This window comes from Rhipicephalus microplus, chromosome X (genome assembly GCF_043290135.1).
Source record: "Rhipicephalus microplus isolate Deutch F79 chromosome X, USDA_Rmic, whole genome shotgun sequence".
Lineage (NCBI taxonomy): Eukaryota > Metazoa > Arthropoda > Arachnida > Ixodida > Ixodidae > Rhipicephalus > Rhipicephalus microplus.
In genome coordinates, this window is record NC_134710.1 from 259,273,544 (window position 1) to 259,293,460 (window position 19,917).

The 19,917-nt window shown below is 41.4% G+C and overlaps 1 protein-coding gene across 1 annotated transcript in view; it reads right to left on the reverse strand.

Annotated features, from left to right (window-relative positions):
* The window catches only part of LOC119162419 (kynurenine aminotransferase), a 65,204-nt gene extending 47,189 nt beyond the window's left edge, over positions 1-18,015 (reverse strand). The window contains exons 1-2 of the mRNA XM_037414801.2: positions 17,923-18,015; positions 15,864-15,922 (exon numbers count right to left, since the gene is read on the reverse strand). Of these exons, the coding sequence (XP_037270698.1) occupies positions 15,864-15,916 (53 nt within the window). The 5' untranslated portion in view covers positions 15,917-15,922; positions 17,923-18,015. The remainder of the gene's footprint in view (positions 1-15,863; positions 15,923-17,922) is intronic.
* Between the last annotated feature and the right edge of the window lie 1,902 nt (positions 18,016-19,917).

Consider the following 19,917-nt stretch of genomic DNA (forward strand, 5'->3'; position numbering starts at 1 on the left):
ATAAGAGCACTTCACCAACTAGGCATTCGCAGGAGTCACTCTTTGTATATACTATTACGAGTTCATACTCTGCTCATAAAGCAAAAAAGTTGTTCAAAATACGCCAATGCATATCTCATTCTACATGACTTGTCACAAAATTCATAGCAGATACTTTGGCATTTCTTTGCCAGAGAGCATTGTATGTTGTTCACTAGGCTACCTTGAGTCTATTTAGAACTGAGCCCATTATGGGGAATAGTTAAATTTTAACAAAGGGTTCTGTCATACTGACGCATTTAGCGACTTCTCGTAGAATGTGACAAATGCTTCTATAACTACGTGGTCTTAGAAATCTAAAAGAGAATCCAAAAAGTTGTTCAAGAATATGAAACATTCTTACCGCGCTTAGTGTTATAAAAAGCCACTGTTAATTTTGACTTTGGATGCAGAAATCGATAAACCAGAAATAAAAGCTGTAGGAACAATAACCTAAGGATGATTTTGAATAAAAGCAGCTCAGCAACTGGCATTTTACAAGATTTACTCCTAATTTATTGTTAGCACACCAATGTTTATACAGATGTTAAAATTGGATCATCACTCCACATTTGGGTTTAGGGTATACAGGGTAGAGCAAAATGCGGCGGAATTTTTAAAATAGTTATTGTTTATTTTGTTTTAACTTGTTACAATTAAACATCAATGCAGAAACTCTCTTTTGGGTACACAAGGTATGTGCTACATAAATATTGCCATATGGCCACCGTTCAAAAAGTTACTTTGAAAGAAAATAAAAATGCTCCAAATTTTCCATTTTGCCCCACCCTAGGGGCAAAACAAGACGCTGCATGGGGCAAAACGAGACATGTCGTGGGAAAAAAATCATTTCTTCAGATTTTGAAGTAGCAAGATTTGCCATTTACTCTGTGGGCTCTGAAAGAGTTTTAAGGAGCCATGTCCTTGGGCTACGCGCCTTGATTCTTGACAGACCCCGGTGTTGTGTTGATTCGAAACTGCTTGCAGATCAAACACAGTCAGTCTTTGTTTGTTATAGTGTTGTCTTTTGCTGAACCCTTGTACCTCATCGATTCACTCATCAATTGGAGGCTAGACATGTTTTTACGTATCGTTTGTTTACCGTTTTGATAGAGAACTGTTCAGGCATTTCTTAACTTTTAATATTTGTTCGCCTAGGTTTATGAAGCAATCATATAAAACTGTGCTATAATATATTTTCTAGCTCTTGTTTTATTTTGTTTCGGGTGTTGGAGAAACGTCGTTGAAACTCAATCCAAGCCTTTTTTGTGAACCACTTGACCTGGAGATTCTGTCATTTTTTTATGCATCTCTTGAGAGCATCCTTTGGAATACTAAATAACTTCGATGTAGCACAAGTAATATCCTGAACGGCAATCAGTGCTTTTTTTGTGTAGTTTTACTCTCAGGAAGCTCTATATATTATTCTCTTTGATGTAGAACCCTCCTAAACAAATAAATGCAATATTTACTGATTGTAAGGTAATAGATCAATTCATAAGACAAAATAACAATTGGATGCTTTTTTGTCGCGTTTTGCCTATCTCACGGGCGTGAATTTCAAAAAATCCCCGCTTTTTTTCCGGGCACCAAACGAACTAAAGTTTTCGTGTTAAGTAGTTAGTAGTCTAAATTAACAAATAAGTATTTACGTTGCTGTATTGAATCACTGATTGATATGTGGGGATTAACGTCCCGCAACCACCGTATGATTATCACAGACGCTATAGTGAAGGGCTCTGAAAATTTCGACCACCTCGGGTTCTTCAAATTGCACCCAAGTATAAACTCACGGGCCGACAACACTTTCGCCTCTATCAAAAATGCAGCCACCCCACCCTCGATTCGATTCCTAGCCTTGCAGATCAGCAGCCTAGTACCTTGGAGACTACCGCGGCGGGTATTGACGCAGGAGGAGCTTCATGCACGGACATGAAAATTTGGCCGAGCAGAATGTCGCCCCTTTATGACAGCTCACGAAAACACTGACACCATCCGCGTAAATTTTCCCGCGCGCCCTCCTTTGAGTCATGATCAACTATTACAAATGAAAAGCTTGACAAGAACCATCAATTTTCTCTGAAAAACATAACCAAAGAAAGTAGTTCTTTTCTTTTAGCCACAGGAGCCGGCAAATTTAGTGAAAATGTCGCATTTTGCCCCATGTCTCATTTTACCCCACCCTACTCAAGATAAAATGTTCTGCTTTGCATCAAATATTCTCTGCTATGGCCGTAACGCTTCTTGGTATCCAAACAGAATGCGCCAAAATATTGGTGATCTTCAGTGAAAGACACGCCACTTTCGTGTCGTTTCGCACACAAAATATAGAAACCATAAAAACAAGCTGAGCTGAACACAATATAATATTTCAGTGGCTTTCAACTCGGGACCCCTTTCCCGTTACGTTGAAAACGGATGCAGCTGCAAATAAAGCACACAATAACGACAGCCATTTAACTTTCCTCCCATACGTTGTGAAGTACGTCTGATCATTCGAGCAATATCCTATAGGCTCGGCAAAAACGCAGGTGTGATCAGCAGGCTCTGAGCTCTGAGTTGTTCCTTACAGAAAAAAAATGAATAAAATTGTGATATTTATGTAGTGTCGTTTACAAAAGATTTAGAACATAGGTTCATTCATCCGGCTCACCAGAACATTTACGAGGTGCCATCGGTACATTCCAGAATAAATTGTGCCGTTATCTATGTTCTAGTGGCAACTCATATATATATATGTATATATATATATATATATATATATATATATATATATATATATATATATATATATATATATATATATATATATATATATATATATATATATATATATATATATATATATATATATATATATATATATATATATATATACCCCCTGTTGAAAACACCACGTTCCCAGCGTGATGCAAGTACGTTTTTTTTGGCACTGGTACAAGCTGGAGACACTGGTACATGCTTGCATTCACTGGCACTTCGCTGAGCGCACTGGGATGGGAACAAGCTGTGTCGTACTGGTAGGGGCGCTGGCTTAATAGCATGTGATGCTTGTGCACGCTGCTGGAAGCGCTGGAATTTTCACTGGCAAGCGCTGGTAAACACTGGAGCACGCGTGCACTGTTTCTACCACTGCACCATGCACATTATTGTAGCATGTACCGTGGTATCTTTCGGTGTCGTTGAATATAAAACGCTAGATTCGATGGCAAGAAGGGATGCTACCCTAACAGATACCGAGCATACGTAACTTTTGCGGCGCACGTACGTTTCGCAGCAGTTATAAGGCACCTTTTTCGCATATGCCCCCACGTATACCGGCCATTTTCGCATCAGCCATGTATTGCTGTAACGATTCCAAGTTGCAGTGTTTGTAAGCCTGGAGCTGCACACCAATCGTATCACAAACAGGAAACTGTTTTTGCCGCCAAGTTGACGAAACATAAATGAGCTCTTTCGATCACTTCTCAAGGTTTCCCACCGGAGGCGAGACAAAAAGCTGTCGTTCGATTCCGCCACACCGCATAAATAGATGTTTGACCATGCTTATCCTTCTACTTACTCCAAGTAACAGTTAGAAATGTTCCGAAGCTAAAATAGAGAATCTTCAATCATCCCAACTCACTGCATCAAGAGGGTTCTTACCCATGGAGTGCCTGGCCCAGCGAGCTTTAAGCGTGTCGTGCCGGCCGCGTTGGTGTATATGTTACCGGCGCTTCTTGCTTCGTGTACAAAAAATTTTAAAGTGTGATAATAACTGTAAAGTATAGTTTAGACATCCATGAACCCAAATCAACTATTTCGTCTTGTATCGATGTTCGCACAAGGAGTGCTGATGATCGATGCGTCGCACTTCCAGCTACGCAGGCTGTCACCAAAAGCGGCCGGCCACACTTAGCTGATACTTCTCTAATATGTAAGAACATGAAATTTCCAGTTGGTAATTTGGTACACCTTCGCGAAGTGACTCCCCGGCATACGTTTTCAGCGGATTGCATTAGTATTTCTATGGGTGTTTTTTTAATTGTTGGTATTGATATAAGTGCATATATCTGTACACCGGCGTGCCCGCTGTGTACTGCCAGCGGAGGCCAGAAAAACGGCTGTCACTCGGTATCGCCACTCCGTAAATGCATTTCTGGCAATGATTTACCTTCTACTTACTTCAGGTACAGTTTAGGTAACGTTTAGAAATGTTGCAAAGCTCAAATGCAGAAATTTCAAGCATCGCAACTCAGCTGTTTCGAAAGCGGCCTTACCCAGTGCCCCGTCCCAGCGAGGCCCATCGTACCGGCAGCGTCGGTTTACATGCCGCCGCTTTTTACTTTACGCAGGTACAATTCTAAAGTTCGGGAAAGACTATAAAGTACAGGTTAGACATCCCTGAGCCTAAATCGACCATTTCTCCGCGTGTGCTGTACCCACACAAAGAGCGGCGACGGTCGATGTGTCGTGCTTTCAGCAACGCAGGCTGTCACCGAAAGCTTCCTTCTGAGCGCAGGGGCCGGTACTTCTCTGACTCGTATGTAAGAACACGCAATTTTGAGTTAGTAATTTGGTTCGCCTTAGTGAACTAACATACCGGCATGCTTTTTCAGCGTATTGCATTAGACATTGCTTTGCCTGTTTCGTAGTTGCAGGTATTGAATTAACTGCAAATATGTAATCTAGCACACCGGATGTGTACTGTTACATCGTCGCTTGCGCGCAAAAAAATACTCCATATTCACTCGTGTGCGCGGATATCTACCGAACAAGACATTTTAAATCATCTGTACATGTTGACCAGTATACCGGTATACTTGCTGTACCAAGTGCGAGAACTTACTTTCAAAAGAAAAAAAAAACTATCTGCAGCAACAGCCGACATGCTGTGGCTGCTCCTCCAGTCAATTTGAGATTTTTCAGAGTTGAAATGTGGATGCTTCAAAAAACGTTGTGCTCTTGCTAATATCCGCACGTCATTCAGTGCCAGAAAGCCCTTCGTCACTGTCGAATCAAGACGCAATTGTTATTGGGAAAGGAATATCACGTCAATCTTGGCTGTGCAACTTGTAAACATGAATTCGAACGGCACGTTTTCGGATCAATAGTCATTTTACAACCCCATATGTACGTTCTGGCGTGGCATAGTGGGTAGTGTACTTAGTTCGTAAACAAAAGGTGGCAAGTTCAAATTTCGTTATAAGGCGTTTCAATTCTTTTCTTCACAAGTTTGTTTTATTTTTTATTGTGAATGCGCTCTATTTTTCCTACATATTTATTTATTCAATGTGAATGGGCACCCCCGTTTTAGCCCTCTGTTGTCATTTTGCGCAGAGTTTTGGGACGCTGCCACTCCAGCGTCCCAGTACCTGCGCTGAGAGGCGCTGGTACGAGCCCCATACTGGGCCTATATTCAGGGATGGCGCTGGACGCTGGTACCCAGTGGCGCTCGTTTTTGGAATAGGGCCTACTTGTTTTTTTCACATTTACCTTACGATTCGGTCTAATAACCTCCCTATACTTTCCTTGACGTTATTGTCTGATAGATTTCGCTATTACTATGTGAACACACCGAAAAACGAGCCCTGAAAAATACAATTCTTTCCATTTTATATATATATATATATATATATATATATATATTATTGAGATATAACACACAGTAATGCCAAGGAATGTACAGGGGAAGTTATAAGAACCAATGGAATGTAAATAAGAAGAAAGAAAAGTGGATGAAAAAATAACCAGCCGTGAGCAGTTCGTTTCCTGCGCAACTGTGTGTGTGTGTGTGTGTGTGTGTGTGTGTGTGTGTGTGTGTGTGTGTGTGTGAGTGTTCAATAAGAGAAACTTGCACTTGGTGAACTCTACCACTAAAAAGGTAGCATACATCATACTTATCCGTTCAAATATTGAATATGCATCCATCATCTGGAACCCACATTAATCATACCTCATTATCAACTCGAATTAATCCCAAATAGAGCTACAAGATTTATCACCAAGCAGTACTCTCGAAACTACAGCATTACAGATATTAAACACTCACTTTTATTACCTCCTCTTGAAAAACGCAGACTGTCGTCGCCGTTTCATACATTTTCATACATTTTATCATAGTAAGTCCCGTTTTCATGAAGCCCAGTAAAACACATCTTGTAATATTTTCAAACGCGTTGATCACCAATTCGAAATAAAGCTTTTCTTTGCACACACAAACATGTATCAGCAATCACTATTACTTCGAGCCATGCATCACTAAAACACACAACCGGGGGACATCGCTTCATTCATTGATTTGCCAGTTTTGTAAATTAGTTGAATATTTCCTTTGACATATGACTAATATAGTTATGCGTGTTCTTGCTTCATACTTATTGTAATTCTTTTTATGGCAATTTGCTGTATGTTTATTTATAATTTTTTGCAATATAGCCTTGCCCCTTTTATTGAGTTTTCATTCATGTATTCATTTTTCCCCTTCTGCATCTTTGCCTGTGGAACTGTATTTTACTTTGTTTACCATTTTTAATAAATAATAGAAATGATTTGATTTGCAAATTTATTGTATAACGAAACCCCCCAACCCTGTTGCAAAAACCAGCGCCACTGGGTACCAGCGTCCAGCACCATGCCTGATTATGGGCCCAGTAGGCGCTGGTACCAGCGCCTCCCAGCGCGGGACGCTGGAGTGGCAGCGTCCCAGTACTCTGCGCAAAATGTCTTCATAGGAATAAACAAGGGGTGCCCATTCGCCATATATATATATATATATATATATATATATATATATATATATAATACCGCGCATTCAAAATAAAAATAAAAATAAAAATATACAAAATTGAAAAAATAAACCACCGCTTGTCGGGATTATAACTTGCTATTTCCTGACCTTCAACTGAGTACGCTACCCACTACGCCACGCCAGAATGTGCTCGTAGGGTTGTAAAACGACTATTTATCCGACGAGCGCACCGTTCAGCTTCATGTTTACAAGTCGCACAATCAAGACTGACATGATATTCCTTTCCAAATAACAATTGCGTGTTGATTGGACAGAAACGAACGGCTTCTGGTTACCGAATGACATACAGATATTAGCAAGAGCGCAAAGTGTTTTTAAGTATCTTCATCTATTTCTGAAAATTCTCAAATTAACTGGAGGAGCAGCCACAGATTGTCAGCTGTTGCTGCATGTATAGTTTTTTTTTTCTTTGATAGTCGGTTCTAGTACTTGCTACTGATGAACAAGCACAGATGATTTACATGTCTTGTTTGGTAGATATCCACGCACGCGAGTGAATATGGAGTATTTTTTTTCGCGCAAGCGACGATGTAGCAGTACACATCCGGCGTGCCAGATTACATATTTGCAGTTATCTCAATACCTGCAACTAAGAAACCGTCGAAGCAATGACTAATACAATCCGCTGAAAAGGTATGCCAGTATGTTAGTTCAAGAACGTGTACCAAATTACCAACTCAAAATTGCGTGTTCTTACCTACGAGTCAGAGAAGTTCCGGCTCCTGCGCTCAGAATGAAAGCACGACACATCGATCGTCGCCGCTGATGGTGCGGGCACCGCACACGCAGAGAAATGGTTGATTTAGGCTCAGGGATGTGTAAATTGTACTTTACAGCAGTTCTTACACTTTAGAATTATGCCTACTTAAAGTAAAAAGCGCCGGCAGCAGGTACAACGATGCGGGTGGCACGATAGGCCTCGCTGGGACGGGGCAGTGGGTAAGGCTGCTTCCAAAGCTGCTGAGTCGCGTTGCTTTGTTTCTGCATTTGAGCTTCGCAATATTTCTAACTGTTACCTAAACTGTCCCTGAAGTAATTGGAAGGTCAGTGAATGCCAGAAATGCATTTGCGGAGTGGCGATGGCGAGCGACAGCCGTTTTGTGGCCTCCACTGGCAGTATACAGCGGGCGTGCCAGTGTACAGATAAATGCACTTATATCAATACCAACAATTAAAAAAAACACCCTTAGAAATACCATTATAATCCGCTGAAAACGTATGCCAAGGAATCAGTTCAAGAAGGCATACCTAATTATCATCTGAAAATTGCGTGTTGTTACATATCAGTCGGAGAAGTACCGGCTAAGTGCGGTCAGCCGCTTTCGGTGACAGCCTGCGTAACTGGATGTGCGACGCATCGATCATCAGCGCAACTTGTGCGAACATCGACACAAGACAAAATAGTTGATTTAGGTTCATGAATGTCTAAAATATACTTTACAGTTATTCTCACACTTTAAAGTTGTGTGTACACGAAGCGAGAATCGCCGGTAACATATACCAACGCAGCTGGCACGACAGGTTTAATGCTCATTGGGCCTGGCACTGGGTAAGACTGCTCTCGACGCGTTGAGTTGGTATTGTTGACGGTTCTGCATTTCAGCTTCGCAACGTTTCTAACTCTTACCTGAAGTAAGTAGAAGGATAATCATGACCAGACATACATTTATGCGGTGTGGCGAAAGCGAACGACAGCTTTTTTTTTCTTGCCTCCGCTGGGAAACCTTGCGGAGCGATCGAGAGAGCTCATCTACGTTTCCTCAACTATAGAGCAAAAACAAGTTCCTCTTTCTGTTAGGAGTGGCGTGCAGCTCCAGGCTTACAAAGCATGCAACTTGGAATCGTTAAAGCAATACACGGATGATGCAAATATGGCCGGTTTACGCGGGGGCATATGCGAAAAAGGTGCATTATAGTTATTGCGATACGTACGTGCGTCGCAAAAATTAAGTATGCTCGGTATCTGTTAGGGTAGCATCTCTCCCTGCCGTCGAATCAAGCGTTTCATATTCAAGGACACCGAGAGAAACCGCGGCACATGCTACATTAACATGCACGCTGCAGCTGCGCTGGTAGAAACAGTGCGTGCTCCAGTATTCACCAGCGCTTGTCAGTGAAAATTCCAGCGCTTCCAGCGCGTACCAGAGCCAAAAAACGTACTGGCATCACGCTGTTTTTCAATATCATCATCATCATCATCATCATCATCATCATCAGCCTGACTACGTCCACTGCAGGACAAAGGCCTCTCCCATGTTCCGCCAGTTAACCCGGTCCTGTGCTTGCTGCTGCCAATTTATACCCGCAAACTTCTTAATCTCATCTGCCCACCTAACCTTCTGTCTCCCCCTAACCCGCTTCCCTTCTCTGGGAATCCAGTCAGTTACCCTTAATGACCAGCGGTTATCCTGTCTACGCGCTACATGCCCTGCCCATGTCCATTTCTTCTTCTTGATTTCAGCTATGATATCCTTAACCCCCGTTTGTTCCCTAATCCACTCTGCTCTCTTCTTGTCTCTTAAGGTTACACCTACCATTTTTCTTTCCATTGCTCGCTGCGTCGTCCTCAATTTAAGCTGAACCCTCTTTGTAAGTCTCCAGGTTTCTGCTCCGTAGCTAAGTACCGGCAAGATACAGCTGTTATATACTTTCCTCTTGAGGGATAGTGGCAATCTACCTGTCATAATTTGAGAGTGCTTGCCAAATGTGCTCCACCCCATTCTTATTCTTCTAGTTACTTCAATCTCGTGGTTCGGCTCTGCGGTTATTGCCTGCCCTAAGTAGACATAGTCTTTTACAACTTCAAGTGCAATATATATATATATATATATATATATATATATATATATATATATATATATATATATATATGTGTGTGTGTGTGTGTGTGTGTGAAGACAAATCTTGGCGGTTGATTTTATTATTTATTTCCAATGGTTTCGATCGAGAGAAGTTGCTAAGACTGCTTAAACCACTTTTTAGTGCCAAGGGGCAGAATTATAGAGTAGCCCATTGCCTGCAAGATAGCATTAGGGTGTTGTGTTAGCCTTTATAATTAATGCATGTTCCTAATAATCAATAATGACGTCATTGAACTATAAGTTACGTAAGATGTCTTGTTGTTTCACGTGTAGGCCCATGTGTTATGGTTTACCCCTGGTGTGCTTGACGAAGTAATGTATCCGAGATGTGTAGGTTTGAGATTATTTGAAATCGTGCCCATCAATTCAGCTCTGGGAAAGGTACCCAATATTACATTTTTTGGGAATGCCAGGGGAACGCCCTACCAAAAACAATACACGCAGCTTCTTCCCTCGAGGCGTGGGAGTCGCTCCTGTCGTCAGCTGACTATCGTCTTCAGGCAAAAATGGTTAACTGGGCCAAAACGGTCGTGGCCAGCTTTTGGCCATGACCCTTCGAACCACCAGCAAATTGAATTTATCGGCCTTGCTATGCCGTCACTGAAGTTGTTTCACTCTCTCACCCTCTCTGCCAATAAATGACACTTCAGCCTAAATTTTTGGGTGCATTTGAACGTTTTAATCCACTCTTTCTTAAAGGCAAAGGCGCCGGTAATTATAAGTTAAGAATGAACCTGCTGAAAGATAGTGGAGAAATTGTGTTAAAAAAGTGGACGTTTTATATGTGAAGTTTCTCTTGACGAGAATGGTTCCAGAACCTTTAAAGAACACCAACATCATATTATTTCGTAAGAAGAGAGACTTGAAGACTTTCAAAAATTACGATCCAATTAGCTTACCGTTCGTTCTCTAAAAGTATTAACAAAAGTACAGCTAAAATAATTGGGGCAACATTATGGTTCAACCAACCAAATAACAAAACAGGATTTCATACAAGCTACTCTACAATAGACCATATTCATACTGTCAATCAGGTGATATAGGAATGTGTGGATTACAATCAACCCTTCTACATAGGCTTCATACATTACGGGGGTTTCACTCAGTCGAGACATCAGCAGTAAAGCAGGCGCTACGGAATCCAGGCATCAATGAACCGTACATAAACATACTGGAATAATCTACAGTGGATCGACAACCGCCATAGCTCTCCATGAAGAAAGCGACAGAATCCCAATCAAGAAGGGTGTAAGGCAAAAAGACACAATTTGTTTGATGCTATTCACCGTGTGTTTACCGGAGGTATTCAGGACCTCAGACTGGGGGAGGTCAGGAAGGAGAGTTAATGGAGAGTATCTTAGTAACCTGATATTCACTGATGACATTGCCTTGATGAGTAACTCAGGGTACAAATTACAGCTCCTGATTACTGAACTGAACAAGGAAAGCAGAAAAGTAGTTCTGAAAATTAATATGCGCCAAACTAAAGTAGTGTGCCACAGTCCCGGTAAAAAACAGCACTTTGTGATAGGTGCAGAGACATAGAAAGTTGTATAAAAACTTGTCTACTTAGGACAGCTAGTACACACGGACACGACCCATGAGAGTGAGAACACTAGGAGCATAAGGATGGCGGGGATCACATTTGGCAAGCATTCTCAAATCATGAATGCAGTCTGCCACTAGCACTCAAGAGGAAGGAATACAACAACTACATCGTGCCAGTACTTACCTACAGAGCAGAAACCTGTAGGCTTATATAGGGGGTTCAGCTTATATTGACGCCGACGCAGCAAGAGATGAAAAGGAAAATGATAGGTGCGACCTTAAGAGTCGAGAAGAAAGCAGAGTGGGTCAGGGTGCAAATTGGGGTTAAGGATATCATAGTTGAAATTAAGCAAAAAAATGGACATAGACTAGACACGTATCACGTAGGCAGGATAACCGCTGGTGATTGGCGGTAACTGACTGGATTCCCAGAGAAGGCAAACGCACGACGGGGAGACAGAAAGTTAGGTGGGCCGATGAAATTTAAGAACCGCCAGTCATGCGTGGAACGCGCAGCACAGTCATTGCGAAAGCTGGATGAGGGAACTTTAAGAGCCTTTTCTAAACAGTCTTTGGGTAACTACTACAAGTACACTTGCTGAGTACCCACTACGTCATAAATAATCAAAAACTTGTTTAGTAGGCCATCAATCATATGCTATTCTTTGTTATTGTTCGTAGAAGCGTGGTAATCGCTGAACACTTGCTAGGAATTTTCGGCTATTTTTTTTTTTCGGCAGTGGCAGACGACGATCAAGAAATATGTTCAAAGTGGGTGTTTGCATCAGGTATTAGGCGATCAAGAAAAAAGCTTTTGTAATGGGTCGGAGCATTCGACGACCAACTTGTTACGCAGCTACCATTGTGTGACGCTGGGTTGTTTCTTTGACTTACTAAAACATTTTATTACTCCTCTTAACGTGATTATTTTCCCACATCTATCCTGGCTAAGGCCCGTTTGCAAATGTCTTGGGAGCATCGGCGTGGTTCTGTGGTAGAAAATTAGGCATGCTGGCAAGCAGCGGACCCGGGTTAGAATTCTTTAGGATCCTTGGTGTATTTTATTTACGGAGGTTTTCTTATTTCTTGCGATACTAGTGACTGATACCAGCGGCGGCAGCGGACAACTACGGTTCTGATCTCACAACAGCTTTCACTGTAAAAGTTCGCTAGTATATCTTGGAAGCAGAAAGCACAACATCTGGTAGATTAGCGGATCTCAGGAGATGCCTTTGCCCTGCAGGAGGGAGGGGTAGTGGCTGATAATGATCATTCCTAATGGTCCCAAGATGCTGTAAAGCTTTTATTAAAAGCCCATACAGTAGGGATGACGTGCTTTTAACATTTTCTACACCTTAAGACAATTAAAAAAATTGGTAGATCACACGTACCTGGGCATTGTCATTATGCGAAGCATGCTGAATGAAAGTTACCGTGTTGCAATTTTTTTATTTAGCGACACATAGTTAATTGACGCCAAATACATGTAAAAATGTTGCATTTTATACAGCCTTATTTGGCATATCCCTGTTCATATATATGTACAGACAAATGTATATACATACATATGTTGAAGAGCACTGCAGATTTTAATATAACCAGTTGTTGGCACTTGCGCAATGATGCCAACTGGAACATATGTATTAGCAACACCAGAAGCTGATATGAAGCGCTGATGATCGCGAAGATGCTGGCCCTGAACACTATACTACGTCAATCAACTTCAGCACATGGCAACTTACCACAATTGACGTTAACGAATCCTGTTGAAATATCCAAAATCAATCAAAAGAGTACATATGTAATGTTTAAAAAATTGGGTAGGCAGCACTATAACCAATATTGACGTTTAACAAAGATTATCGTCTATTCGATCGAAAAGTACTTGCGAGATCAGGCGTAGCTCTGTGGTGAAATGCTTCACTGCCACGCAGAATGCTTGGATTCGAGTCCAGCTGGGACCCTGACATTTATTATTTTCATTCATCCGGTCGACGCTACCGCAATGTGGGATATTTCTTAACGCTCGTGCGTCAAAATTGCCCATGTGTGTTTTCGTCGTTCCTGGGTAGATACTAAGGGTCAATAACCTGTGGCACATACCCGCACTCTTGGGTATATGCCGCTGTCTGGCTGGATGTGTCTGATGACGTACGTAACGGCATTGTAACATTATCCATGCCTTGACGAGCGCTTTTTATTTGTCAAACTATCTTTCATGCTATGCTAATTTTGTTCACGTCAAGTATAAGGGTGACCACATGAGCACGCAAATGTAACCGGCTAGATAGATAGATACGCTCAAAGCCGCCGCAGTTCGCTAAGAAATACTTCGCATTTAAAAAGATGAGTGAAAAGCTCACTGACAACCAAAACTGGTGAGCGAACCGAAAATTGTGGACATGATATGGAATCCTCTAGAGCGTGTACACCAAGGATACATCATTTCATCATTCCCATCGCTGGTATAAGAGATCACGCATTGGCTTATACCTAAACCTCTTAAAAAGATCTGAAGTATACTAAACTTAAATCATGGCATAAATATCAATAGTAACTTGTGTATTAAATATCAGAAGCCCAACACAACACTGTCGTAATACCTTGCAGGCCATCGACTGCATCGTAACTCTGCCTCTTGGCGATAAAAAGCGTTTGAGTATAACTTGTTCTTTCATGGCCCAAGGAACAGATACCATACACACCATAAAATAAGCACTATTGCTCCTTTTAACGTTTCATAGAGTAGTTTCACAAAAACAAGTAAAGATCAGTTGTATGACATGGATTATTCACTGCCAGAAAGCCCCCACTGGAACCGCGTGCTGACATGCTGAGATGAGAAGGCAAGGTATAGGCATGCTTCCAACTACCTTGTCGTTGTACAAAGACTGATCTTCTGAAACGTTGTGCCTTTTTTACTAGGAAGCAAAACTGCGCCACAATGTATAAGCCAAATATTTACTTGGACCACTACATTACGAAATCTAAGCCACAATATGAGTCAAATAGCATTTTTTCTCAACCTTGCTGCAATATTCTGACAATGTCTTTGCTTTATTCGCTTCCAAAGTATTTATTCATTAATTTAGATGCCTACTAAGAGAAAAGATAACGCGAAAATTGTAAATATATATGTGGTAAAAAAAATTTGTGCTTTATGAAAAAACGCTAAACACGCAGCAACGTGATATTTTTTTGCCGAGGTGAGAACGAAAGAAAGTTGAAACAAAAATGAATTGATTCATTAATATGAGGAGTAACGTCTCAAAACCACTATATGATTGAGATACGCCATAGTGGAGGGCTCCGTAATTTTCAGCCACCTGGGGTTCTTTAACGTGCAACCAAATCTGAGCACACGGGCCTACAACAGTTCTGCCTCCAATTGAAATGCAGCCGCCGCAGCGGGGATTCAAACCTGCGAACTGCGGGTCAGCAGCCGAGTACCTTAGCCACAAGACCACTGCGGCTGGGTAACGAAAGTGAACAAACTACCACATCCATGAAACACTATGGCTTTGAGATTAGGGAAAAATGTTTCGTGTTGATTTCTGAAATCAGTAACATTATATAAATTATTTACCGTTACACACTGTCACTTCGGTGCTCAAAGTTTGCATTGCCCTCATGGCAAAAAAAAATTTTGGGCCAAATATGAAATTTCGATGAATATTTTTCACGTTCACATGTACCTGCATAATTTGTTCAGCTTGATCAAACGTGGTGGAAAATAATATATATATATATATATATATATATATATATATATATATATATATATATATATTGCACGCATTTGCCATTACTCTGTTCTTGCAAATTACATGCGTGTTGCGTTGAAGTTTATTAAGCTGACACAAGGCTTTGTGTAACCTTATGCTTGTGCACTTTTAATTATCTTTATTTCTCTGTCAAATTCAGCGTTAACAATATAATAAAGCGAAATAATTATTCAATGCAGATTGCCAAAATTTACTCTGAGAACACTCATGCGCTTTATTTCACCATCATAGGTCTATTAATAGAGCTGGAAATTGAAGTCAAACATTTATTAATAAACTTCGTATAAAATCTTCGTATGTGACGACATTCACTCGAGTAAACTTTGTGAATCTTTGTTAAGTCTATGAAATCCTCAGTGAACAATGTAGGTAAGTTTTTTTTTCAAGTTAGGACTTTAGAAGCTACGTAGGGCCTAGTCCGCAAAATGCCCTGAAAGTTTACGATGTCGTGGTAATTTGTGCGGGAGTTTAAAGACGGTGTCACCCACTACATTTTCTTTTTGCGCGTTGTTCCTCGTCCCGTGAATGCTGAATTTGCAATTTGGGATGAGTGATTTACTTATTTAGCTAGACATTTTTTCTTTAGCGTGTTTTATTTTGTTTTAGGGCAAACAATTTATTTGAGCATCTATACGCATGTTCACATTTTCTGAACTTTGGGTTCAAAAATTACGTTCAGCTATTTATTGTCCTATATTGATTGAACCCAATTTTTTATGTATACAGACAGTCAATGTGTGACCACCACTACAACTTTTTGGCACAATTTCGGCAATGTTTTTTTATTAGACGATGGCACTTGAGGGCTGCATCCACCTTGATTACTTAGTGTGAATATAAATAGCGTATTGAATAGCTTACAAAGCAAACTCATCCACTGGCTCCTCTTCTTCCACCTTTCGGCAATTGGGCATTTTCACCTATAACAACAACAACAATAAAAACATACAGAACAGCAAATCAGGAGAATTTTTGTGAAGTACGCACGTGTGCTATAATAGGTCATTTCAGTAAAACAAGCCCGTTGGGTACGTTGACACGCATGACACAAAACACTACAATTGAATTCATTTACAACACCAGCTTTTCAGAACAAGCGTAAAGTTGGCATAGTTTGTGCTGCAGAACAGTGTGTTTTAATCTTTGTTACAGAACATGCAACACAGGCTGAAGAATACGCGCAAAAAATTCAGCTTTTTTTGTTGCTGGGGTAAGGGTACGCCGATAGAGTGAGATGGTGACATAAGGACGTTCATTTTCTGATCATCAAATTGAGAGTGCAAAACGGTCATGTCACTTGCCGGTGGCAGCTTTACCTGCATGGCATTGTACTCGTTAACAGTCCAGTGAACACTGTCAGGTCTCTACCACCAATGTTAGTTTTGAAAGTCATTTTATTGTAACTGAAGCATTCCATGGCCACTGTGACGACATGACAAGCTGGCTTCGACGTGCTACCGTCATACCCGATGGTGCCGCGCACGTTAGCCTATCTCCTGTGCTAGGCAAATGGCTTTATATAAGTCTTGTGAACCTGATCTAAAACGACATCGCGACGATGACACTTCGTCGTCCAACTGTCGTAAAAAGTGGATCCCAGACCGATTCTATGTGAGCACGGTAATCTCGCGATTTGTGAGAAAAGCCAACATCGCCCCGCAAACGGCCAACAGTGTGCAGGCTACTGCTATGACGCTGATGTTCTGCTTGTCTCCTTGATCACTACGACAATCACGAGAAGGGCATAGTAGTAATCTGCTTGAAACACGATGGATGTAAAACTTCAAGTCGCAAGCCAAAACATTTAACACTGCACGCATGTCAGGCAAGCAACACAACAATTGAGAGCAAATGTGCGACCGACCGCAAGGAGGTTCGCTACCGGACAAAGCGGATGTGGCACGTTTTCGCACGACCATATGACAGCATATGCTTCAGGTGTACCCCGTTAACAGTGCACGATGAACTGCGGGTGTGCCTGAGAGGCTCGGAAATGAGCAGGGAATTGCTTTTTGATGTTGCAGCGCTGTCTGGATATATCTATTTCATCATTTTTTTATCACCACTCGTGACCCCTGCATATATCTGCCAGTTTCTGTGTTGCTAGCATAAAATAAAAGCAGTACGAGTTACTGCAGACGTCTACATCCGCAGAACCCAATGACATTTCTTAGAAAACTTTTGCTCGCCCAGTTTTGAAAAACAGCAGAAGCAGCAGTTCGATCTGTCATTGTCCCACACGATCATTTTAATGAAGTATGTAGGAAAAGTGATGGAAAAATAATTGTCCGACGTCTTTGAAGGATTCTAAAGTGTCCACGCAATCTACCCAGGTGAATAGGGAGGCTGCCGATTTGGCCGCCTATAGATATTGATAATGTTGTGGACTTATCATGGTTGCAAGAAATAAAGATGTATGCCTGCGCCTCCTTGTCCAGCGACTTTGAATATTCCTACACTGCTCAAGATATTTTTAAAACATCTTCACTGAACAGGCGCGTCGCCTTCAGTACGCCCTCATGGTGACGCAAGCTAAACGACAGAAAATTGTTAGCACCTGTGAGTGGGCAGTGTAAACCGGCTCAGAACTTTTTTTCGTACAGTATGAATGTCTCATCTTTTTAAAAACAGCTAGAGCCTTAAATTAATACTACTTCAAGTGGCTTAGAGCAAACAGTCGTGTGTTGAAACTTCCGAAAAAAACCTTTTGCTTCTACAGCGAGAAACAAAATATATACGAGAATAAAAGAGGCACGTACATACATGCGTAAATCCACTGAAAAGGTGGCATTCGCACACACAACACAAAGTGATAAGCTTATAACATCAGGAAAAATGCGTGGGTGTAACGTGCTCAATCAAGCAACTGTATATCAGCGTAAGGCAATGCGATATAAGTAGGCATGGCGGTTGGTCTTACAGTGTTCGATGGGGTGATGCCAATGACGCACGGACTTAGTAAAACGCAACCTGGACGGCGCAAGCAGTCAAATAGAGCATCTGCACACTTAAACTGAACTATGTGCACCTGCCGTGATAAGCCTCAGCCCAGCGTAGAGCGGCACCAGGTGGTACAGAAAGTTAAAACAGCCCTTCCGGTAAGCAGTGCAGTTGACACGGTGCGTTAGGATGCGCCGCGGCAGAGCAGTATAATTATTCTGCTCAGCAGCTCGCTCGACACTCAAGGGTTTAATCCCCGCCACCACGGTCGCATTTGAAATACTAGAGACTCGTGCACTGCACGATGTCAGAGCACGTTAAAAAGCACGAGATAATCAACATTTTCAGAGCCTTCCACTGTACGGTGACTCTTCAAGTCATATCGTAGTTTGGGGTCTTTAAACCCTAGATATTACGAGGAGTTTGAATTTTGCGCACAGATTATACGTGCCCTTTGAAGTTTCCATTCACGAGTAGTAACTGGAGCAGCTGTTAAATGTTCGCGAGTGGCACTTGACCAATAAAACGCACATTAAAACATTAAAAATCATTAAAGCTTTAAAAACGCACATGTGCCGGCGAACCAACTAAAGCAGAACCTCATACGTGCGAAGGACCGATTGAAGAACTGAAGATTTTTGAGGCTTTATATACAAGATACCATGCAAAGGTTGTGGCGCATCCTATATTAAAAACTAAAGCTTTTAAAACAAGAAATTAGCAGCACTAAAATGATGTCAATGAAGGAAATGCACGCTTGCACGCCTTGGCGAAGTATCCCTTGAACACTAACCCCATCATCGACTAGGATTCTGCGCGCATAATTGCGACAGAGAAGCGCATATCGAAATTGCTGCTTTTGGAATGGATGCACATTCGAACAACTAAAAACGCGATTAAATGGAGGCGGGGTGATCTCCCCGAGATATACATGCTCAGTTTCCGCAACCAAACCCATAAATAGCCACGCCTACATTCATCATCCACATTGTGAACAAGGAGCTCGTAGTGGCCCTGAAACGTAAATATACGATTTTTTTGGACACGCTGAGTGCGTGTTTTATTTTGCCTCAGTTGGGGTTGCAGGGTTCGCTATCAGTGTTTGTAACAATGTAATGAACAATATACATATGAACACATATGGCTAAGGAGTAGCCTGTTGTTCGAATACGCCGACGGCCGCTACTTAGGCACATCGTCGCACCGTATCGTGCACGTCAAATAAACATAGGTATCTGCTTTAACGCGAATGCTTACGTTACGTTGAGCCATAAGCTACACTTTACACGCCTGTGTACTTGACGTGCCTGGTAAACGCAAGGTATCGGCACAACTACTCAGTTTAGACAGAGATGTAAATTCACCCTCTAATGCTCTGCTGCTATTCGATGACTGCTTCGTATGAAATCAATTCTCACTATATATGCGTCGGATGTGCCGTTTTTTAAAGCTTTGGGCTACCTTATTTGCAGGTTATTGTTTAATTAAAAAGTAATTTGTAGCCAGCATGTGTACAGCAAAGATATTTACTTCCTTGAAGAGAAACAAAAAGAGAACATCCTACATACAACGTGCACCATAGCTGCGGTTACGCACGTATAGCTAACAAGAATGCTTATTTTACTCTATCTTCTGTTAGCTAACCAGTTCTTCGTCCCTTATAGACTATGTAAGTTAAACGTGATACAGATGGCGCAAAAAGCAGCCAATTTTCTTCTATTGGGCGTACTGGTTTGTTTGACTAATGAGAGCATTTTCACTCAAAAAAGAAAACAAACCAACCAAATATATTTGTAAATTCATCGAATGTTTAGCCTAGCTTTAGAACAATGATGTCTTAGTAGGTCTAACGTCTTGGGCCTATCTGCGGTACATGGGAACATTTTCTCCGTAGATTATGACTGATTATCAAGAGAATCACAGAAATTTGAGAGAAAACAGCCAACTACAGACACGTTATCCTATTCTTCTCTTG